Source organism: Plutella xylostella, chromosome 25 (genome assembly GCF_932276165.1).
Source record: "Plutella xylostella chromosome 25, ilPluXylo3.1, whole genome shotgun sequence".
In the NCBI taxonomy this organism is placed as follows: Eukaryota; Metazoa; Arthropoda; class Insecta; order Lepidoptera; family Plutellidae; genus Plutella; species Plutella xylostella.
Genome location: NC_064005.1, coordinates 2,647,184 through 2,672,862, shown reverse-complemented (window position 1 = coordinate 2,672,862; position 25,679 = coordinate 2,647,184). Strand labels below are relative to the sequence as shown.

Sequence of the window (25,679 nt, the reverse complement as noted above, 5' to 3'; positions counted from 1 at the left end):
GTCCATAGTTGGTCACATTATAGGTACCATTAGTGGCGATGGTCGTCGACCTGAAGTACGTCGGGATGTTCTCTTTTTAAAAAATTAAAAAAAAACACAAATATACCTACTGTTCCCATCGGCATCGCGGACTGATCCTAGAGCTGTGAAGACATTAACTATACCAAGTCCTGATGCCATTTAAATGTATAATGATACATACGACTATAACGACGATAAACGAATAATTTCCAACTGCATTAATGCGCTATAAAAGCATACCGAATCCCGCAATACATATTTCAGTAGTCAATATTGAAAACCTGTTGGGTTTACGATGAAATTAGCAGAAGTGTTATTGTGTTAACAACGTCACACTCAGGTGCGAAAGAATCAGTTTCAACACTGTCATGGTTAAAACTAGAGTACGCAATGAAAGTGAAATTGAATTTCAGTTGGGCCGTTCATATGGGTTGACATTTTAATGTAATAACACCACGGAGCAGAGAGCTGTAGGCATGGAACAGCTGCTAGATGGTGATATGACATGAGCGAGGTTGTGAGGATGCAATGGACAAGAGAGGCACAGAACTACAAAAGTTGACGTAAATAAAAGGAGGCTTATACCTAACACCAAGAGTGGCCGATAGAGGGCTGATGATGATCTCAACGTGTTCTCAAGTTAAAGAGTATCGAGTATTGAAAAGACAGACGAGCAACAAAGAGATCCTATAAGGAAAAAAATATGAATAAAAGTAAAAACAAAACCTAGAGATGCAAATTAATTAAATATTCATTTTATCAAGCTAATAAAATGTGAAACAAATAAAATGTGCATTTTACACTCGAATCCACCAAACCACTTTGTCAAACCAAGCTCGGGCGGCCAGCGTCACAACCGCAACGTAAAATGAACGAGGCGAGGTATCGAAGTGGACCAGTGTACGCGGACCTGTGAGTCGTAGAAGAGTTGCCAGTAATGCCAGTAGGAAAATAAAGAAAATCATGTATTTAGATAAAGTAGATTTTTTTATACCAACTATGATGAGTAAGAAAAACATGTAAATAAAAGTTAAATTTAGTCATTACTTTAGTATGTTATTATTAGTATGTTGATTTCAGTCATTTTCATCTAAAAAGCTCCTAAAGCTAAAAAAAAAAAACAATAACAGCAAATCCTGCTGCAATCAACAGATTTAATCTCATCACTTAAGACAATTCTAGAAATACGGTATCTGGAGGGTTACTCTATTTTGACAAAAAACGAACGAGCGAGTATTTTCATAGCATCGCTACGTTTAGTAAAACGACGTAGGACGTAGGACTCCAGCAGCGCTAGGAAACTTAGTTTTTCCTTAGCTAGAGTAACCTGCCAGTGCCGGGCTTAGCAGACGGGTGCTTACCTAACGCGGGGTCCAACACTGCCTGGGCGGCCTGCTCCTCGCCCACCGGAGTTTTTAGCCACATCTTCTTCAGCTTCATAGCCACCGGCGAGTCTTCGGACTGGGCCACTGGAACAACACATACAGTTAATGTTTACATGTCGATGGATTTGTTTACGTGCGTACAAATGCAATGGGAAAAACTGGATGGGCTTGCTTGCGAGTCACCTCTGACTACCCCTCCGGGGTTACAGTCGACATGAGAGTAAATAGATAAAACCTTCAAAAAATCTATATTAAACACACAACGAAACAAAATTATAATAAGGGAAGTAATGTGGTAATGAAAAATGCTCTCAGCTCATGAGCATAGCATGGAGATTTGTGTCTTTGAATGTTATAGATGGAATTATAAGTAACTCTTTTATCCACCAACAAAAGTTGGCTGGAAGAAATTGCTTTTTGGCAATAAGCCCGCCATTGTATGATTTTACTGTGTTTATCAATTGTTATGTATTTATGTTTTTGTGTACAATAAAGTGTTAAAATAAATAAATAAATTATGCTATCTATGATGATGATTAATTAAATAACTAGTTTTGTTCGCGAGATTCGTGAAACGTAAACGTAATGTAACTGTTGGATCGGAAGGATACAAAGGTACATTTTGACTTGCCACAGCCAGCCCGGGATACATTTACATATTTTCGAATTTATATGGTAATACATTGGATAAGTTGTCAACTTGTCATTAAATAATTATGAATACAGGGTGTTACTTAAAAAAGTTAAATGAGAGAATAACTTTTTTGAATTATGAACTAAAATCATGTTTAAAAAATGCTACAAATTGCTTTTACAAAACAAGGAGGATAAGCAAAGAAAGCTATCCAAAACAGAATTTAAAAAATGCTGCTTAAAATGAAAATATTGTTATTGTAATAATATTTCATTGCGCGATGGAGTGGCACTAATCTAAGTCTATGTAATGTGCGGATGCGAACACTTTGCGACAGAGCATTCAATTAGGATAATGCTCTGTCACGGGTATGGATGTATCTAAGGGCGAACCCCGATATTTGCTATTTATAACTTAGGGGAGTTACTTTGTATCATGGCTTCCGCTATGCGATTATTTTACATTTGTATAAAAGGTGTGCATGGTGCTTAGTTGAGTTCTTTGTCTGTATTTTGATTTCAAAATTCATGTGAAGCATTTCGTCTCCTAACAGCAAATTCTACAAACATCGCAGCAGACAATTTTCTTGTAATTTTTATTCAAAATAAAAAATACCAGCGCAAAATTATTACTTAGTAATCAAACGAGCGTGATTCCTAAAATAGCTTGTTTATTCGGTGGTTAGACGCGGGGTAGAATACAAGTCCTTCAATAGGCCTCGTCTACGACCTTGAGGCGACGGCGGCGCGGTCACCGGGGATCAGGGCGTCGAAGGGCGAGACAGAGATTGATATTTAAACTTTATATTGCCAGTTACAACTAAAATTATCGAATAATACGCCGAATTCTCACGCTGCTTTTACGAGCTGCATTCAAGGACTGTACAGTTCAAACATTGGGCCTGCTTAACATGCAGGTTGCTCCGGGCATGGAGGCACACGTCTGTTAACACATGGCCGAGCCAACATTGATTGGCGTACGGTGTATCGTAAAGGGCACTTCGGAAGTAGTGTGGTGGTGTCGCTAGCATCGGCGTGTGTCGCGGTTAGCGCGGACAGGTGCAACAGCGCTGCACGCTGCGCGGAGCCTCCCCCCTCCCGCGCCGCCCCCCTCGCCACCCCCCGCGCACCATCTTAACAAATCGATAGGATATGACTGTTCTCCACATCGCGGGTGCGACTTTCGGGCGCGGAATGACCCCCCCCCAAGCGTGGTAGCGTAAACAAAGCACGCCGTTATTGCATTCGAATTAATTTGCTCTCGGCTTGCTCTCCTAGCTCTGGGCTTGGGGGTGACGGGATAGGAAGCTTGTTGCCTTGTGGCATCCGAAACATTTCCGGTTGCCTTCATTATTATGCATAGATGTCTTTTCAACTACCAACGGTTATAGCTGGTTATAGAGTTGTAGAGTTCACCATACTATCTTGCATACTGGCCACAGAAAACACTAGCGCTTGCGACGTATAAAAGGAGAATTAATTCAATGAGGCGGTAATCCCAACAGTCCTATCACGCCGGGGCGAGCGGCGGGATCGGAGCGAAACCGCGGCCGAGCCCGCCAGCTCTAGTTAAATATTCACGCCCTCTAATGACACGACGTGGGCTCCGTGTAACAAGGTTCTAAGTAACAAACTGTCACCCCACTGTGAGAACCTTCTCGAGTCAACGAAGGGTAAGCAAGGCACAAAGAATAGTAAAGAAAGACGTAACTTTAAGAATCCGATCGTCAAAAGATAACAGAATATAAACGCATGTGCAGGGTGGCACGGTTTAGTTACTAAAAACAAAAAAGTTGGAATTTGGTGAAATGAAAAGGCACGTGCAAGGGCGGGAACGTTTGGCAAGTTGGAGGTTGGCTTCATTCGGTGTTACGGATTGATTCATTTTATATTGCGGTTTCACAGCGTGAGTGTGTACGGGGGACTTGACGCACCGCACGCAATGTACACACCCATTGATTCGGGGTCGTATCATTGCCTCGGCGTCTGCGGTGACCGAGGTACAGGTTGAATGTTAATGACCCCATAAACGTCTGTGGATGAGGAATGCATGTCGAAACAAAACGTAAATTTAATCCGCTTACGACGTCGCGTCGCTACCTTAGCCTTATTCACTGTAATCATTAGCCAAAAAAAGTCCTCATAACCTAAACGGTATTAAGAAGTTTCTCCTTCTTCAGTGTTATAATTTTTCGTCACCGTAAAACCGCGTCGTAAAGAACAAAAGTGTTCCTCTCCACGCAAATGAAATGGATCTTTTGTCCAGTGTCGCCAACATTTAGAACAAAAAGCTATGCCAACATAACAGTTGGCAATTAACAATACCGGTCCTACTTATTACGTTACTACGGCGCGCTCGGGCGGACGCGGCGGCCGCAAGCGCCACATCACACACTCACTAAGTTTTAAACCGATCCACACATGGTGTGATATAAAACCTTCCCATTGCTGCTCAACACATTGAATTCCATTATCTATATTTAGTTTAAACCAATAAGTATTTAAGCTATAAATGAGAATTTGTGATGGCTTCAAGTGAGGGTTAGGATGTGCTCTGCCTAGCCTATCCATATTGATAGAGAGTAAGATTGAACATATTCCCGTGGACACAAAACAGCGCAGGACAGCGTAACTAGATTCCCGCGTCCACGAGTGGACAAATTGGATTGCGCCTACCGCCTGCACGGCCTGGCCGCTCCGTCCATATTCCGCTCCGTAACGTAAAACCAAATTACAAGGCGCGCAAAGCTTTTGTCTGATCCCGGGCACCGTGTAAGCATTGTATCTGGCTGAGGATATGTTGTGTTGGGGTAAACATTTTACTAAAATATATATATTAAAATGCAAGTAAAAGTCCATGTAAATCCTGTTAAGTGGAGTCAAAAATGATCTGATTTTACACCCATGCTCTAAGTTTTTAACACCCTAACTTTGAAAGTACTAACTTCACCAACTCTAACACTACTCTACTCTCACCCCTATAGTCATTACTCCTTTGCCCCCAAAAGTGACATAATAACATCGTATTTTCTTTAAAGACATCCGATTGTAAACTTCTCTCCCTCAACTTAGACTTGACCTGCCTGCAGATTAGTAAGTTTGATGATGATGATTGATTTGATGATATGCTAATAGATGCTGCCCAATTATATATGCACAAGTATTTAGTCTGTTACGGCGACCCATACTTGCAAAGTTACGACCCAAGCGGCCGGTGGAGCCTCAAGCCCATGACCTTGACAAGCACAATACCTACTCGAGCCAACATTTGTACGACTCATGACGTGTGTTACAATTATTATATTCAATCGCAAATTCGCTTCGGCGGCGGCAACGCGACCGGTTGCTGTTTTTTTTTCGTCACTTCACACCGCAACGTTTCCTGAATTGGCTAGTTTCCATGTTTCAATAAATGTGTGTAATTGGTGCTATAATTAGGTGCCAGTGGAGAATAATGGAATAAGGCAACAAGGCCGTGGGTAAATACTCCGATTATACTTCGTTATCTGACTTATCTGTTAACATTTACAGTAAGCAAAATATTAAAAAAAATATCTTAAAATCATGTAGATCTTGTATGACTAGATGGATAAATGTCATTTTTACACTTAGTTACATAATTTCTTCGGTCATTTAATTAAAAGCTATGACATGGTTTTTGGAAATATGAATAATGACATCTTATCTTATAGTTTCATAATAGTTTCCCACGCTGACCAATGATAATATTACACCCTGTATATTGGAAAATTTCACAACATAATGGAGAAGGTTCACACCTAATGGTTGTTCCTACTTTTTCTATGCTAACTAGGTTGTTCTCCTAGGCGTCCAATGACCAGTAAACCTAAAAGATACCATTAAACACGCTAACCAGCGATAAAACTAATTCACGCATGCTAATGCAACATTAACCTAATGCTCACTGACATATGACTTGTATTTACTCTTGCACACAATCGATAAAAGGGAGCTAGAGCACTAGGCGACACGTCGGGCGGAGTCTCGCTTCGGCTGCTCGCATCCGGCGGTTAATTGCAAGAAACATATCACCGACTCTATTTGTTACGAATAGTTACGATACAGTTCAGTCCACCAACCCGCACTAGGCCAGCGTGGTGGAGTAAGCTTAAAACAGTTCCTTCATTGGAAGGGGACCCGTGCCCCAGCAGTGGGACGTGATGGGTCGTGATGACGATACAGTTCTATACGCTATCGTTTATGACGCACTGATTATCTTTGGCTTTAGGCTTGGATGAATAGCCGAATAGGTGAATATGTGTCGAATTTCCCGTATACAACCCAACCGAGTTGTATGCGCTTTGCAGCCTCCTTGTCGAAGTTGCTTGTGTCTGGTAGAATAGTCCAAGGGACACATATTCCTGGACATCATTGATTGTTGCATTTCTAACTATCGCCATTACCAGATTCATACCAAACCCTGCACGTTGGGTAGCTGAAGCCGCGTGCCGCTCGTTTGATGCAAAGACTTAGTATATGTTTTTTTATCTTTCGAATCTTTTGATCTCACATTAATCAAATTCGACGACTTTGCATAAATTCCGAAAGCCCACATTATTATATTATCTCGTTGAACATAGCAGACGAACGAAAGGTTGTTGCGAACATAGCATTCCTCTTTTAATATATGGGATGATGAAACGAAGAGTAGCGGCGGGCGCTCGTATAAAAATGAAATGAATATTATTTATGTACATGTAATAACGCACAAGTATTGGGTAATTATTTAAAAGTATACCGGGCAGGCGGTAATGTCAGAGGCGGGAATGCGGGGACGGTTGCGAAATTATCGTGAGATCGGCAAATGTGCTTCTTGTCGTAATAAAACTGGTCACCGCCTTCAAGAGGCTGTGAATGCGTTCATAAGGATCGTTTAAGGCAGACCATCTTAGTATACTTATATGTAATTGAGAGTATCAATAGAAAATATTCTGTATGTAGGTTCGCTAATTTAGATCTTTAATCTAACATCTTATCTGAACAATAAAAATAAAACAAACCGAACCTCATGGAGAGTAGAGATTTCTTTATATTGTCTGTAAAAAGCGTATTCCTATGATCAGAAAAATATTCAGTAGTAGGTACCTTACGAATTTATGCCACCACGATTCTTTTTTGTAATCCTAAATAAGGAAAGATTGCACCATCGACTATGCAATCGAATAGACATGCATAGTTTAGTACATAAGCAGGTAATTCCGTAGTTTTCAAAGTGAATTAATGTAGAGCATCATAGCCATAGCTTATGTATAACCAATACACGAAATCGATGTGGACAGTTGAACAGTCTCAACATGGCTTTCATACTAAGTACTCAATTTAAATGTGTACTTTTCGGCTACACCATCCGAGCCACAGCGCAATCATTTCCCACAGTCAATCGATAAACCACGAAGCCGGCAGCAATTTTAAGAATACCGAACCGCAAGATTACGTATTCGATGTAGCATTTAACTATTGTGCAAGTTGGACATGCAACGTGGACATACGATGGCGACGCGGCATGTCGCGTGTATCGCGGGGCCGGCTCATCGGCGCGTGGCGACAATTAAAACCGGGATAAGTGTTGTACCTGTGAGATGAGGGCGCTTCGGTCGATACGCGCCCCCCGCCCGCGCCACCCGCTACTACCCACCCTTCAGTTTGGAATTAGAATACAGGCCAAATCTATACGGATGTCTACGGCCACTTCTTTACCTACCAATGTACAGTTCGCCCCGTGTTTATTGGATGCAATGTCGTATCAGCCCATTGTGATGTGTGGCACGTAGTGCCCGGAGATAAGGTCTAGGTGGGGTTCATGCGGTCAAATTTTGGTGCGAAGCTCGTAAATGCGGTTCTACTGTTTGATCACACTAATCAGGTATATTAACATAGGCTAGTGTAAGAAGGTAGTGCAATACACCTCTGCCTACTCCATGTGAGTATATTATATTAGTTGTAGTTCTACGTATTATGATTATTTATGATATTAATGTTAAAGTCCTATTATTATAGTCAAAGAAAAGTCTTGAAATCACACATCGACGTCACAAGACGCGTGGGTTGGCTGGGGCGGTTGAAAAGGCCATCGGGGGCGGCGGGGGTGAGGAGCGCGGGGTAACTCTTCATTCCTATTTAGCTACTGAATCGTACGGCGGGCGGAGGCCATCATTATGTTTACTAACCCCAGCCCGCGCCCCTCTCGGACCGAATTAACGGGCGATCTTTGTCCGAACTGTGTACGGAATACCCCACTCCGCTTGGCAACAGTTGCTATGCATTCCGGGAGGAGCCCGCTTTACTTGTTCTTACTTTTTAATGTGTACAAACATAAATGTATCTATAAGATGCGCTGGATCAATAGCGTTACGTTGCGGTACTGGAATTTAAGAATGCGACTATACATTTTTTTCCAAGTTTTTTTCAGTAATAGGAATAAGTATAACTATGCGCTGTAGGAGTTTATTAGTGTAAAATACAATTAACAACAAATCTTATTAGCCTTTAGGTGCGATGCGCTATGTTTGTTAATTGTTACTATTATTGATAAACATAATGCAGCAGTTTTTAAGTTGTATGTTTATAGTAGTAGGTTTGTGGCGCGTGGACGCGAGCAGCTCAAGCACTGCTGAGTTGTTTAAATAAAAACAGAACCTCAACTTCGTGAACTTCGTCAGACTTCTTCGATGCGATTCGCTGCTTTTTTAACGGGTCAGTTGTGTTTTAATTTAGGAATAAAATCTCAATAAAATTTAATAATGAAAAATGTACCATGAAAACCGAATTTTAAAAAGTCCTAGAAACCTACTCGAAACATTTATCTAAGAGCAGTCTTTTATGAAATGCGTAGTAAAAACGGCAAGGGCAAGGTTTATAGGGCAGTTAGACGGCTACATACCGCGCGGAGGGTCATTACCGCGCGGCAGCCCGGGGGGGTCACTTCACCTTACTGAAAAGTCACTATCGAATATTGCTGCGCAAACCACGACTCTCGCTGCATCAAGCGTACCGACTGCATGAAAGCTCTCGTTCGTCGGTTCTTTGCCAAACTAGAGAAGCCCTCCTGGACCGGACGCTTAGAGTGCTCCAGTTCGAGATATAGCCAGTGTTCTTTGCCGAGAGAGCTCGGAGGGCGTGAGGGCCAAACATACGTGACGTGATGCCAGAAAAGTGCCACTGAAAATGTTGAGTCGATAGACTTTTTACTTAGTTGAAAGTGTGTTTCTGGAGTGTATTTTGAATACTGTTAGCTTTCAGGAGCCGGCAAAAACCTAGTTGGCTGTGTTATCTCGTATCCCAATCATTATAAAAATATAAATATAACGGCATAACGAAAATTTACAAATGACAAATAGAACAAAGGAGACATACGTATGTAGGTAGCCCTCGCTCGAAACAAAATTAATAAGCCCCTCATAAAGCAAGCAACAAAATACCCCGTCAGTACAATGAAAGTACATCCACGTCTGCAAAGTTGTACATAACATAACGCACCGAGCGCTTTCAGGTAGGTGTGTAATGTGTATGCCATTCGCAATACATGCACGCGATTTTGATATATTATGTAGGTATTTTACATTTGCGTCCTGCGTTATCCGTTTGAACTGACCTAACAAACCGCTTTTTGGGCAGGTAACGTCCTGGGTTATTTTTTTTTATAATCCATAAATGCTTATTATTAATTATGTCTATGAAATCAAGTCCTAGAACCCCGTGTTCTTCTTATATTAGTTAGAGAGAGATAATTTTATCCTTATTTAATTTTACTCATTTACTTAATTTTTTCAGTACCTACGTTACTTATTATTTTAAAGTCTCATTAAAAGCTTTCTGCATCCCAGCAGGTGAGTACGTGCGTGTGTATGTATGGATGTGTGTAGAGTGAGAAGTCTGCGTATGAAATGTACAGTATTTTGGATGAAAACTTTTAATTACATTCGGCTACCTACTTACTTAGATAAACTTCTTAATATGAAATATGTTGAAAAATTCGAATAAATACTTAGGTACGTATGAAAACAAACATAATACAGTAGTTATTTACAGTAGTACTTATACCTACTATTCATTTATAATATGCATTATGTAGTATTGATACGAATTCAAAACAAAATTGACTACCTATAGCAATAATTTCGGGAGAGCTAGAGTCTGTTGTTCGATTCTGCACCGTACCGTCGCATCTAATCTGTTTTTACTTGCATACATACAACAATAGAAATCCGAGTTGCAATAAGGCCGATATTCCGTAGCTAGGAGACGAATTAGCTCTCTCGCAGAGCTTTCAATCCGTCGGCCTTTGATTTTCTCATTAACCAGAGCCGGAATCGAATTTTGGTGCCTAATTCTAGATGCAGATAGTTTTGGACTTAGACTGTTGGATACGCTATTAGCATTTAGTGAGCTTTCATTTTGTTAGACTGATACTAACTATAGTGCATGGTAAAAGAAAATTCTTAATACAAATATCTCAATGTCTGTACGTGTATAATGTTCAGACTACTACAGACATGCATTATTTGCAATTTTCATTATTTTCAATTTTCTTGCACCTCCTGTGGGTTGACTGGTAGAAAATGCTTGAAGCATTAAGTCCACCCTTTGTACACAAATAATAAATAAATAAGTTTGCAGTACAAAATATATCATGCTTTTTCTTAGTTTAGCATCCCTAAATTTTTCGAGCTATAAGGGCCAAAACTGCATAAGCAGGACTGCTACCATGTATAAGTAATGATATAGCACTGGTACCCACATGATAATAATGATAATATACACTCATTGTACATTATTCGGGAATATTTCCATTCGAAAGCGGAGCGAGTAAACGATCGGCGATTTAAACATAATGTAAATGGAACAAAAATGGCGGATGCACAGATATATCTCCACACCTTTAGGTTCAATGGCCACCTCTTGACTTTTCTGATCTAATTTTAATACCATGAATCTGTTGTATACGTAATGCGAACTGACAAGTCCCGGTTCACATTGGAAACGTTGATGCTCCCACAATATACTCATAAAGATATTGATGATATTTTCAATTCTATCTTTACCTAAACAACAACTTTTTATTTTTATTTTACTATCATGAGCATTAAAGCTAAACCTAATTTCTAACGGAGTGTTAGAAGTATGTATGTACACATAATAAAATTATAAAGCACAGACGGAAGCTAGTACACAATGTAATTGGTATCAATATCGGTAACCAACGTTGTGTGCAAAAATGACCGCACAGCGAGCACAGTCGAAGTGACACACATAAAACTGTTTACACAATTGCTTACACCGCTCTGTTGACTGATCTTCTTATCAGCCACTTATCATACATTATTGTACCTAAACTACACAAGTAGCTGGCTTATTTTACAGCTCTTGTCTTAGAGAAAAAAAACGATTTAGTTACCGATCACTGCGACAAAGATTCTCCCGCTGACGTGACGGTATCTATTCTTATCTCGAGAAATTTCCATGTTAACTGTTGCATAAGTTTTAAAATCCTTTATTATGTTTTAATTATAATTAATCTTCGATACATCTGTTTGGTAAGAAATTCCTTAAATGGTGATACCGTCTACGATATGGGTATTTCTTAAAAAAAACAAAAAAAAAAATATTTTTTTAAAACTTTTTTTTTATTTTTTTTTATTAATGTTATTGGAAAGTGTATTGAAAATAATGAATTTTAATATCTTCAATCAAGCTTAACAGGCTTTGCAAGGGGTAGAAAATAAGGTGTGAAAGTATGGTTGTGACAATTTAAATTCCTTGTTTAAAATTCGACTTTATGACTGATGGCGTAAATCTCATTTTCAATATTCCAAATCAAAGTTTTCACAGAAATAAAATTAAAGTTTGTGCCTTCAGAATAACTATATTTTTTTTTATTAGGTAGTTACGTCACATCCATGTTCGACATGGATGTGACATGTTAAAACATGTCACGACCATGGCCTCAGAAAGCTATGGCTGTGACTGCCATGGTTGTGACATTTTCGCACCGTGCCTGACATTATTTTAAAATTCGTCATTATTTTTGCAATTTGTTAGTTTTATCTGTAAGTACATTGTTTAAGTTATAAATTACGAAAAACAAACTGACAATACAGTTGAGCTTACCTTATATATCTTGAACACGGTCTGGACAGGTTCAGAGTGTTAATTTATAAAATAAAACAAAAAAAAATTATTCCTTTACACTCCACCATTCATGCCGGCCAAAAAAGGGTAGGTCATACAGTGTTGATATAGCAGAAAAATATATAGTTATAGCAGATACGTGTCGCAAACTTCTACCCTTTTTTCAAGTGTAAATATTTCGAACCACGGCTGTGACAAAAAAACATCAGACAAACTTTACGAAAGGTTTTGGTTTAAACTTACTTAGCTAAACAACATGAAATATATGTATTGTGATAAGTTAATTGCATATAAAATGATTATATAATGATTTTTTGTCTGAAAAAGCACCAATTAATTCCAGAAAAATATTTTGTTGAGTAATTCGGTGAGCGGACATCGCACAGCTGTGACATTTTGGGGGGGATATTGATATCTATAAATACAAGGCTTATGTATTTTAATGCATAATTAACTTGCCTGTATGATAAAAAATATGATTTACTGTTTTAATTCATACCTAACAACTATGAGTGCTTTCAGCTAGCCGATTCTTACGTAAGACAGTATTTTTTATAAGAATAAGAAATACCCATATATGCCTAGTCAGCATGAGTAGAAATAGCAGTTATTGATAGTTTACGATTACAATTTTGACTTACTCGGCTAATGTAGGTATCGAAGATTGAATATACATCCTCATATAATTATGATTAGGTATTGAGTAGTAATTATCGAAGTTCTTTGCGCGCCTATTGAAAAATATTAACAACGGACCCATGTTAGCTTTGTCAGTTTGTATCGAATTAACTTGAACCTAAGCATTCGCGTGTAAGGCTCGCGTGAGCTGTGAATAAAAGGGTAAGAATGGACGAGTATGGATCACAGCTTTGAAGGTAGCGACGATAATGTATCGACTAGGTATATCTAATTTAAGACTATAATTTCTGTAAGTATGCTTTATTTTGGTTTGGGCCGTAACTTTGAGTACCTTTTTCGCCATAAAATGATACTAGGGGTTAAGTTATTTTCATCATCAATAAAATATGATCATCCCAGAAGTGACCAGACGCGGTCTGTGAGGACGCCTAAGAATATCCAAATAACGCGCGAGCGTCCTCATCGTTATCCATGTTGGACTTACAAGAAAATCGCGAATAATATTCCGTGCATTCCAGCTAATTGATAAAGATTTGAAATGTAGTTAGTCACACTAACCTTAATCATGGTTAGGTTTGGTTATCATGTGGGTAGCAGTGCTATATCATAAATTATACATAGTAGTAGTCCTGCTTATGCAGTTTTGGCCCTTATTACCACTCATCAGGGTCACGCTGCAAGGATGCATCGATCGATGCGCCGCGAACGCGAGCTTCTGCCGTTACTTGTTCTATGTTTTTACGACGAATACATATAATCAAAGGCAGTTTCAACAAGATGAACGAATTAGGTCTGTAATACATTGAATGCGGGTGAAATACAAACATTGATTCTTCAAGCTTTTCAGGTTTATGTAAAAGTCAAACCCCCTTAATCATAAAAAACTTACTGGAATTGTTCTCTGTCAGAGAGTTACAAAACAGTTCAATAGCTAAAGCGTCCAGTATTTTTTTTATGAATAAGGGGGAAAGTGTTTAAAGTCGGTTGCGTGGTACGCTCGCTGCCATGTCGATTGTGGAGCCATCGACACAGGGAAGCAATAGGGGTAGTGAGTTGACGTCTATGTATCATCGGGTGATCTCAGACTCATTGCTACCACATAACACTTCAAACACTGCTTAACTAGTGTTTAAACCGAAATTTGACAGACGTTGTAGGCGTTTGACACCGCTAAACATCTGTTAAATATTGTCTAAGTTTTTGTAGTAAGGCCCATAACATCCAAACTCTAGAATGCGAAAACGCGAATCAATACTAGAAGGTACGGCTTATGATCAACGGCTATCATCTCAGCATATCAAATAAGGAAGCCATATTCAATTGAAGTCTTTTCAGAAAAGTAAGCACAGTATTCCTGAATTTTATGTGAAGCCACGACAGTTGTCAATGTGGCTTTTATTGCCTTTTCAGTGAGTTTTATAGCAATGCCGAGAAACGATGTCCCGCCAATATACAATATTTCGATTTGATATGTGTGGGAAAATACGAGGCGACGCGACTATCTGAACAATGCTACAACCTTCTGTGTTAACTTGTAACTTTATTTGTTCGAATCTGAACAAAACTGTGGTCAAGGTGACAATCATGTCACTATGTATCGCAATAAACATCTTCACATAAGCTTTTGCTCAAAGCTCGATTCTCAAAAATCGATCTTAAAGTGGATTTTTTAGAACATCTAGATGTGTCAACCCATTAGCCCACAGTGGCCATGTGTGGTGGGAAATTGTATACATATCCATAGGAAGGCAGATCAGACCTGACAGGGACATGCCTAAAGGTTACATTCGAGGGAACCCGGTCCAAAAAAGTATATACCTACTTTACTTATAACTATGTAATACCTATACCTATAGCTTTCGTATACAATAAAGTGCTTATAAATAAATAATGGCAATACTCACTTTGATGCTTATCAGCTAACTGTATAAGGGGGTTCGGGAGGTCCCGCCGGCGGTAGAAGCACATGACCTTGGCCTCCACATTGCCGCTCGCGGTCTTGTTCAGCTCCTCTATCCGACGGATCTGGTACGGAGACGTCGACGACGTCTCGAAATAGACGCAGTCTGTTGAAGAACAAGTGTAGGGTTAATGTTAAGGTCGCAGGGTTACGTTAAGCGCAAATAAAGCTGTGGGTGTGGATCAGTGGCGAAGGGTTACGTTAGCGGAAGCCGGTGTGAAAAAGCCCTTGGAAATCGTGTTGTAGAAACTCTTTGTCAATGGCGTGGATGTAAGGTTTACGTAGAGTTAGTAGTTACTAAGTTAGACATTGATAGTTATAACTCTAGAAGATATGTACGGCATCGCCATTTTTACCAGATTATCAATAACCTACAGCGTAAGGCGCATCAAGTAGAACGGATGCTCTCTATCTTTTATCGGTCTCTACTACAAGGTTCTAGAGTACGGCGAAAAAAATACAATTTACCGTTACTCGAACGTATGCGCATTTAAAATGTGTCGCTTTCGGTCGTATTCGTATACACATAGTACCAACAACAAAAGCGTTCTATTGGTTCCCAGTACAATGGATGCTGGCTCTGACCAATTAATAAAAGCCAGTCAAGTGTGAATCCAAATTGCCACTTACGGTTCAGAAGATATGGTTTATTATTGATGGATTTTGAGTGTAGACATACTGCTTTTTTAAAAGGATTGTAATCAAATCAGTATATAATTAATCAATCAAACATAAAAGTAGTTAATCTAGCCATATACTTCTGGGACAAATTGTGATAATCTTTTGTTTAAACTTAGACCACCATATCTGTTTCTCTAATCGAAGTTTTCATCAATTTTTTAATTTATATAGAGGAGATTTTTTAAAATGTAAGTAAATAATAATATTATGGAAGTTGTACATTTTTGTACTATCGTGTATGTTTCTAGATTAGTTCAAAACATTAAGATGAAAATGGAACGACTGCGACTGTCGTACATCTGGTATACTTATAAATACTTGTACGGATGTAGAATGGATTCAATCTACTTTATCGTGAAGTTATTATAATAATGCCTACTTGCAAAACGAACGAAATGACGTTTTGTTTGCGTTATGGATGAAGGAAACGAATGTTTTTCCTTAGTTTCCTAATAAATGTTGATGAGTGCACATGGTAAGTTGTATTCTTTTTTACCATCTATGAATTACTGGCGGTTTTTTATGTTGTATGATTTGGAGATGATGAATTAACTCACGGTATACGACCTGCTAAGAGCTTAAAGCTCTACAGTCTACAGTGTCTACACATGATTAGATAAAGGCGACCGATACTTTTTATTGCATGTATTGTATGTAGGATGTAATTACTACAAATAAAAAGCTAAGTATGAAGTGGTAAGTATACATGTACTATTTTAACTTAAGCATATCATTTAAAATAACCGCTATTATCGCAACTAATAATTACGCTCGGATTTTTGTGAGTGAAGGTTATTAGTTAAACCCAATAAAAATAATAATTTATACAGTTGAAGGTTCTTTGGTGTACGGTTAAAGTGAATCGTAACTAGGTATGTGTATTTAAAGAAATGTTCACCGGCTTTTTAAGGCTGAATATAAATTTATTGCTGAAAACGTAGAAGTTATAGTTTACTAATTTGTAAAATTCGATGACCCGATCCGGATAGCGTTTATCAATTGGTGATAGATACAGATAGAGCAGGAATGCACTTCTCCTTATATTGTAAGATATGCGTACTATATTTATAATGTACAATTCAACAACCTCGAGTCGAAAAATAAGGATATTCGGATACGCTAATAAGCTCGAGAGTAGCCCTTAGGCTTGGAAACGCACAAAATGTAGAGTGCACGGCGAAACAGTCGCTTCCACCGCACTGTAGGAACAATCCACGCCTGTCTCTCTCCTATGCATTACCACATAGACACACATCTACAACTGCTATGCACGCATACGACTGGTCTACCGCGAGCGCTATACGCAAGCATATATCTCGCATTGTTGTATTAACTTCGGGCATTATACCGACGTTACCAGCAGTATCGTTTCGCTAGAGGATAGTATTTTTGGAGCGTGTCAATAACTGAGTGCGATAAATATAGCGCGACTAGTCATCCCGAAGGAGGCGATTTCCAGAAGTTTTATACCAGATCAATCGATTTAAGTGTTTACTGCGTGACGGATCAGCCACGCCCTCGGCTGGCAAACATGCTTCGACACTTAGTACGATGAAACAAACCCATGCAGGTAATAATGGGTTGTGATAAATTGATCCAAGCTTAGGCCACAAATTAGAAGCAATCTAAGAAATGTCTAAGGTATTATAAACAAAGTCTACTCTGTCAATGTTAACTAGTTTATGTACTCTTAAATAATGTGAGAAAAAAAAAACCATATCGACATATAATATCCAGCAGTAGACGGGCTGATGAGAATAATGAAAAAAAATAATCTGCTGAATATAATTTTTCCTTATAATTTGGTTTTAAAGCACTGTATGTACGTGTTTTTTTTTTTTTCAATTAGCCGATTTAGTTTCCCACTGCTGGGCAAACTGTACGTGTACCTACTTTAATATGTTGTCATAGTTTCTTTCATTCACTTACTATGAAGCCGTATTTTGACAGGAAGTTCAATGATAACTTGGCTAATCCTTTCACCGTGGTGACCCGGCGACCAATCCTAGACTCGCTCTTGTGATTGTCACCGACACGATAAGAAGATCGGTTCCTCCTAGGGAACCTAGGAACCTATCAGAGACTATTAAGCCTCGAATTCACTAGGGCACAAGTTCTGAGACTGTTACAGAACATCTACGGTGCGTGTTCTCAGAACATTTTGGTAACATGTCGTGATACATGTTGCTTGTCCACACCAGCAGTCTCCGCCGAGATGTCGCGCGAGGAGTGAATTCGAGGCTTAAGTTTTTTCTACGGGCATGTTGATGCTAGAAGTCGCGCACGCGTCCACACTCTGCAACAGCGGTCGCTAGACACAAAGTACTCTGTGCGCTAGACTGATGTCGCAGGAAGTTCTGTCTCGCGAGCCAAAACACGGAACCTGTTCTGCGACACGTAGATGTCGCTATATTGTCGCGTGCGACGTCGCAGAACAGAGCGCGACGTCGCGGCGACACGTAGACGACATGTGCCTAGACAGGTTCTGCGACAATTTGTCGCCTAGTGAATACGAGGCTTTAAACATCAATCATTTCTAGTTTCATTGACACGGCACTATTATTAATTTATGTACCAACCTACTCAATACAATCTGCGATAAAATAGGAGCGCATAAACCCGACGGCCTCCTTCAAGATCATCGTAAGATTCCTACGTTAGGGTAGGCCATGGCTCGACACTTAACTCGGCGCCGCCGACCGCCTAGCCTTAACCTTATCTGAGGATATTTGCCTGTATTGAATCAGTAAACGTATTCCTATGGCAGCTGTTGGCAGAATGACTCAGCTTCGTTGGACATTGAGCGAATAACTGACAGTTTCACACCTGAGAACCTCCAGTTCAGCAGAACGTCAGTATGGAATGCCGTGGTATGTTTGGCTGAAATGTCTTTAAGTACGACCTATGTTTATGCTTTGGTAGATTTACTCAAGAGAGATATAGGGCCTTAAACAAAAAAGAAAAACGTACTCTAACGTTACTCTTAACGTGTGGAGTGCAGTTATCTGTTAAATGTGTAGAAAGGAAACTAAGTTAAATAATAATTGACGTGGACTGGTCTGTCGAGTTAGACGCAGGACCAGTTTATTGTTCGACTGGCCAGTACGTAGTACGTACTTAGGTGCGGCTTTCACCTGATTAAGTGGTTCGCGGATGACCGGCCTAGAGCCACGGCGGCGGATCTACGGTGGTGCGATGTTACGACTAATCACACGGGAGAATTCTTATAAATGTGTCCATGTGATGTTCAGTGAATGGTGAATAGGGTTTCCATAGCACAAAATGGAATAACACTATCATATAGAAAATAGCACAGTTTTAAAATAGCACTACAAGTTAGTATTGAAGACAGCTACTATACCTCTAGCTGGAAGTGTTTCCTGTAAGCTCAAACATTATTTTTTTTCGTAAGCTTCGTAAAAAAAGCGTAAACTGAACATCATAATCATTATTAAAAAATCCGTTGCTACACTACATACACTATTTCTAATAATACGAGCCTTAAGTTGTATGATTTCTCAGGTAGATGAGGTTTTAGAAGAACTCTTTCGCAATCAACACCTTCAACTTTGCCAACTTTTTCCGCAACAGTTTAGAAACATGAATTCTAAACTAATGTAGGTGAGGAGGTACCTACCTAACAGAGTATTGCCAAAAAAAAACACGTGCTTTGATAAGATTCGCTGTTTGCCGTGTGGTAACCGATCTATAATGGACAACATTTCATTTTCTTTACCTTATATTTTTATTAGCTATTCGGAAAGATTATAAATAATTAGAGGACCCGTATTTTTTTATTTTGTATATACATTAATTTTTGCATGTTATTTTTAACTTTAAAGTTAATTATTTTAAAACCGGAAGTGACATCACATAGTAGGCTCAATTTAAATTTTTGTCTATTGCCTTAGTCTCGAAAAAAAACATTAATGACACTGACAAGTGACATTTAAACTTTGTTTACATGCCAACCAACAAATGGGTCATTTTCAAATGACATTGATATTTCTGATGATACAAAGTAGGTACTTATTATGTAAAAAAATTAACAGAAGCATTTTTTCAGCCGTGTAGGCGGTGGCATGCTCTGGGACATATTAAATAGAGGTCATCTCTTAATAAGTACTAACCATTTTTTATGATAAATTAAAAAAATAGTCAGAAAGTGTCAGAACAGAATTTATGAAAATGACCCAAATAAACAACAACGACTCGATAAAACGTCAACGCCAACCAAAAATGAAAGTGACAGTTACTTTGTTTTTAAATCTATAGGCTTTGATTATCAAAATGCATCGCACCTGATGCATGACGTCATCAGCACTTTTTTACTATTTTATGATTTTCTCGAAAATGATACATCCAAAAAATACAAAAACATTTTTTTTGTGGCCTTGAGAGCTAAATCTCGAAATGGTTTTCGATTTATAGCAGCTTAAGTTTTTTGAAATGTTGTCCATTAGAATATAACGTATTCTTAAACTGCCAACAAAGCGATAGATGCTACGCTCGCATCTCTATGGTCAAAATTAGCGCAATGTATTTTTGTAGGTACCTATCGCAAATCGCGAGCTTATAAAACCTACCTATGTATAATGTGCTTATAGGAAGTTGAATAGAAATTTAAAAAATCTGTAGATAATGTTTGTTTCTGTAGATAACACATCACATACAATGGTTTTCTAGGAGAAATAAAAGTAATAAGGATTTTTTTTGGCTTTTGTATTACTTTGACTGTGTTAATTCCATTTGTAGTTTGAATATAATATACATATTTTGTTATGTATGTGTAAAGCATATAATTAAATTAAAAAAAGTTCGATGACATTGAAATATTGTGTCTACTTATGCATTACAAACAAAGCATATCTTAATAACTTTGTATCATATGGAGTAAAATTTATAAAATATAGTAAAAAATACAACATTAAGGGGATCCCTAAAGCTAAAATGCTAAAGTCGGCTTGATATACTTGATTAGATTGGAAAAACGGTGGCTTCTATCACATTGATAAAAATATATTTTGTAGCAGAGGGTATACTGAACATGTTAGTTGCTTATAAATTGGTGCAGGATTATAATAAGTATATTAAAAAAAATTGCAAACACACCATGTCTTTTGCCATTTTTTGACTTATTATGAAAAAACCCTCGAAATCAGAGGGCCCATTTTCATGGAATCTTATATGTATGTGTAGGTAATTAAATTCTTAACAAAGTTACCTTAAAGAGTTGGATTTAATGGACCAGAAGTCAACTTTTTTTGCAAAAAACTAATAAATTCCGGTTTAAAAATGATGACACCGTGACAGATTTCAGATTTCTTCAGTCGTCGCCCTGGTGGCGGCCTGTTAGGAGCGATACCCACGCCATTTTATTTTTTATCAAATATTTCACAAAAACTGATTAAATCAACAAATTATGACTACAAGTATTATAATACATATGCATTTGCTATGGAAAGTTAATTTTCTAATCATTTTAGATGCAGAAAAGCCGAAAATTCTTAGAAAACATTTCGCCTTTTCGATTTGTTTACATTTTTTACTATAGAGTTACAGATGCATAGATAAAGGTAAACATTGCACATAATGACACTTATTAGATTCTCCGAATAAGAACTATACGGTCAATGCAGTATGCCAAAGCGCGAGCCTGTTTATATTCTGAGGGGTAATTTATTTTATTTTAACGGTTGTGTATGGTAGGTAAGCTACACAATATACAGGGTGTTGAAAAGTAAGTTCATAATTTGTTTTATTTGAAACCAAAAACCGTAGTTAATTAAAAATATATATATTTTAAGATGTGGTAGTCTGTACACTACAGGTTGTTAAAAATAAGTAAGTATTTTTAAAAATTGAAGATCTAAAATTTACATAATTTTTTAAATCTATTTAACAAGCTTTGCAAAAAAGCGGTTAAGTGCGACTGTATCTCGCCATGAAAAAAATGAAATGTTTACTGTAGCTATGAATTTTATGCGTTACAAGGTGAATAAAATACCGCATAATATTATGTACAACTATGCAAGAGCCTAGTTTTAAAAAAAAACTCATAAGAAAATATTAAATACACAGGTTTTTTAACCCCTGAAGGAAATAGAGGGGTGTTATAAGTTTAAAGTAAGGGCTGAATTTTTTTTTTAAATTAGGGTGATAGGTAATGTATATTTTTAATGATTTTTTCAAATAGATAAATGTTATACCATTTTTAAATTGCCATAAAATTACCTATAGTTATAGTTATAGAAAAGGGCAGGGCTACCAGTGCACATTCGCCACTGCAACCTAAAAGATCTATAAATTATGACTCCCCATGCCGAGTCTCACTCTACAGGCCCAGGTCTTTTATAAACCTGATATTACCTATACAGGATGTTGCAAAAAGGGTATACTGTGCCGAAAGGGTTTGACTCAGGGGTTATTCTGAACAACTTTTGTTCTCCAAGTTTTGGAAATTCTCGAAAAATAAATTCGGTCTCTATAGTAAAAAGTCACGTGATGGAATAAGTTTCTATGTAAAAGGTTTTGTTACGTGAATTTTCAAAATTGTAGAAGAAAAGTGGATCAGAATGGCACCTAAATCCACTTTTGGCTAAGCTTTATACCCTTTTTTCAATACCTTGTATAAAATATCGTCAGCGTCAACTTAGATCGTAATCATCGTAACTCCTCGTGACCAAATTTTAGAGGAGACAAAAATACTGTTTTATTTGTAGTTCTAGTTGGCATACTACCCACCTAAAGTTTTTTTTAACTAGCCTAAAAATGATTTGTTTAGACAGCCTATCTTCCTGTTCAACCGCAGCCTGAGTGCCAGTGACTCAATGACTGAAAGGAGGCCATTAGTGCTCCTAAATAAATAAAGCAGGCCTGTAGATTATCTTTCAGTGTACCGACACATCTGATTGCTGTAAGAGCCTGATAAGCTCTTCGAACGAGTCATACCTCTGTGGTGGTACGGTTTCGACCTTTCGGACAGTCAGTTTGGCATCCGAAATGCGGATTCGAATAGTGGGTACAATACTTTGCGTTCGTTCACTGTCGGAGCAGGATAAGAACCACGGGCGAGTTGTTGCGCTGGCTGTTTGCTTAAAAATAGTAACCGCGTTCAACTCTATCCCCTAGAGGGCGAACCTTTAGGGCGGCTCTTGTATACCATCACTTGTCTTCTTATCTGCAGAAAATTGACAGAGGTCATACGTGTCTAACAAGTACATTAAGGATGCGAAAAGAGAGGGTTTGTTTTCACTGAAGAAGTTCAGTTGCGGAGTTCCACAGCGGTAGGTCTTGGACCCCTCTGCTGTGGAACTTGGCATACAACGCGGTCCTGCAAATCAAGCTCGCAAACGGCGTTAGCACAGTGCATTTTTCTAATGTCACACAGGTCGTGAGGTAGGCTGAGAGCCTCCTTCGGGGATGACATCCCAATGATTCATTACGAAAAAATTGCTGCAGCTGTGCTCGCCATGCAGTGCATGGGCTACTTCCGAATCTGGGGGGCTGTTGCAAAGGAGTCCGTTGCCTCTATACGGTACGGGTTCCGTGCGATCTATGATCCTTCCGGGAGCACCTGTCTTGTCAAGTCGAAGAGAATGGCTCGTATTCGACGCAACCTGCAGTACTGGTGGGATTGGTTGGAGGACAGGACAGCAGGAAGCTGCAGCAGCCGTCATGCTGTGATTCGACGCATAGATGCAAAAAAAAGTTGAAAGTAACTTCATGTTAATAAAATATTAGATCTTAATTTAACAACATAACATTGCAAAAAAAAATTAACATTGTTGAGTATGTTATTGTAATTTACTAAAGTAGTAATAAAAACAAAGGCTTATTGCATAGTTTTCGTTCACGTTCGCCTACATCGCACGTTGTATATGAGAATAAAGGGTATAATTACTAAGTTTTCTTGTTTAAAAATCACGGTTTGGGGTTTAGAGGAAAACAAATGGTAAATTGCGGAATACAGTTTTTTTTTTTCGAATAAAGAGGAAAACATGTGAATTCAAAAAACGTTTCTATTGACACCAAAGAGTACTTTTCGCCGAGAAAAGTGGAGTTACAATGTTTGCGATCTAAAGTGATGATAGAACTAGAACTTATTTTTTCAGTTCACCTGCTGTTGAGTGAAATCGTAATTAGGTAAATGACTCCTTAACATGAAAATAACTTTTTTTTTATAATCGTTATAACAAAACCGTTTTTTTTTAATACAGCAATATTTGTAGGTGTACTTACAGTGAGCAAAAGAGCGCAGCAAGGTGTAAATTTTTTGGTTTTTAAGAAACAAAAATATTATTTCTATCATATCCCAAATACACATAAGTACTTAAAAAAAAAATACACACTCTCGCCTTTAATAATGTACTCCCTTGCGGGGGGTACTTACATGTTATTATTTTTCTGGTGACCTCCCCATATCCCTTTGCCAGCTACGTAACCTTTTGTGACACCCTGTATATGCAGAGTTCTGCAAACTACTGTTCTGCTTTTGAAACACCAAAAAAAAACAGGTCGTCTAACTAAAAGGTCACGTGACCAAAAAAAAATTATATGAAGAAGCGTTTTATTCATGAATATAAAAAATTACGTAGGATAAAAGTTTTTCAGAGTGACGCCTGAGTAACGCCCTTTCGGCTAACTATACTTTTTTTATTACACGGGGGCAGAGTTTAATACAACACCCTGAACTATTAAACTCTGATAATATTTTCGCGATTTTTTTACATTCTGATTTCATTTCCTGGCTTTGAAATAACATCAATAACATGCTGCACACGTAGGTTTCGGCATAGTATTAAACCCTTTTTGCAACAACCTGTATAAATATCGGCACGGGTACGACTTTATATATAATTAATTATTAAATATTAAAAATACTTTCAAATAAAAATAAATATTTTCGTATCACAAAACAATATTACTTACTTAGTATATTTTTAACAAAGTGGCATGTCTTCACTTTTATGTTTTCGAGTACTATGTTAAAATTTCATGTCATTGTCCGTAGAACGCCCCGCATACCTCAACCCCCCCTCACTAGATTTGACAGATTCTGATTTTCTTCCAGCTTTAGTGACAGCCTTAATTTAAAGTTACATTGTTCATTAACAAAATGCATCTGGATAAATTATAATAATCTCATTGTAGCTATTCAGTTTTTTGGTTACAGATATTTCAATTACAATTTCAAGAAAATTTAAGTGATGTTATTTACAAAAAATATAAAATGTGAAATACTTTACTGTGGGACTACTGTGTTGTTCTGAGTTGGTGTAAGATTGTACATTCACTATACCATAATCATTATTTATTTTGTGTACATGCATTGAAAGAGATACATAGCAGAGAGGTCAATAACCTCAACATGTATCATCATCATCCAATATGCAGATCTACTATACAAAACCATTTTTGAAGGCTAACACATGGAATGGAAGGAAAATTTTAATCCTTTGTGTAGTGAAATACTTTTGGCTGATACAACATTGTCTAAGCTATGTGAACCTAACTAACATAATATCATAAAATTATAAGATAAAGATTAAGTTTGAATATATTTATATTGATTATGATTTATACACTTTGAGTATAATTTAATGGGATGATTTCAGTAACTAAGCCCTGACTCTCATTTTAAATTTATCTACCTAAGGATGAGCAGTCTTGCTTACTGAATATTCTGCCAATCACATTAATTACTAACAATGCCTTAGAAAAAGCATCATCATGTTGTTTAGAAAAGTGCATGGACCATTTCAAATAGCCTTTTAAACTCAACCTAATAAGCAATAATTTAGTTATGTGCCAGACAATAACATACAAGCAGATGCAAGGCATTAGACAACCAATTTCAGCCTTTTTCTTAGCATGTTGGTGAAAAACACTATAGGTGGACATACTAATGTTTCAGTACCCGCTGTGTGCAGTTGGTCAAGAGTGGGCTTTGGCTAATAATTAGATAGTAAGAGTGAGGCGATGTGGTGGGAGTCAGAATATGAAGTGCAGGTTTACTATTTACATGTAGAATGTAAACAAATAGTATGGTAAGCAATTATATGACAAAAAATTATAAAGGGGTTGTTTTCAAAAGTCTGTATAAGTATACTAAAATATCTTGGGGTTAATTGGGCAGTATACCAATATATTAATCCTTCCTTACTATGGTAAAGTAACCAAATTTGAGATAGGATTTTTATACAAATACA

At 37.8% G+C, this 25,679-nt stretch overlaps 1 protein-coding gene across 6 annotated transcripts in view; it reads right to left on the bottom strand.

The window, feature by feature from the left end:
• Positions 1–25,679, bottom strand: part of LOC105381888 (metastasis-associated protein MTA3) — a 51,894-nt gene that overhangs the window by 25,186 nt on the left and 1,029 nt on the right. For all 6 annotated transcript variants that reach the window (XM_048630143.1, XM_048630145.1, XM_048630144.1 and 3 more), the window contains exons 2-3: positions 14,732–14,893; positions 1,383–1,490 (exon numbers count right to left, since the gene is read on the bottom strand). In XM_048630143.1, coding sequence (XP_048486100.1) covers positions 1,383–1,490; positions 14,732–14,893 — 270 coding nt within the window. The remainder of the gene's footprint in view (positions 1–1,382; positions 1,491–14,731; positions 14,894–25,679) is intronic.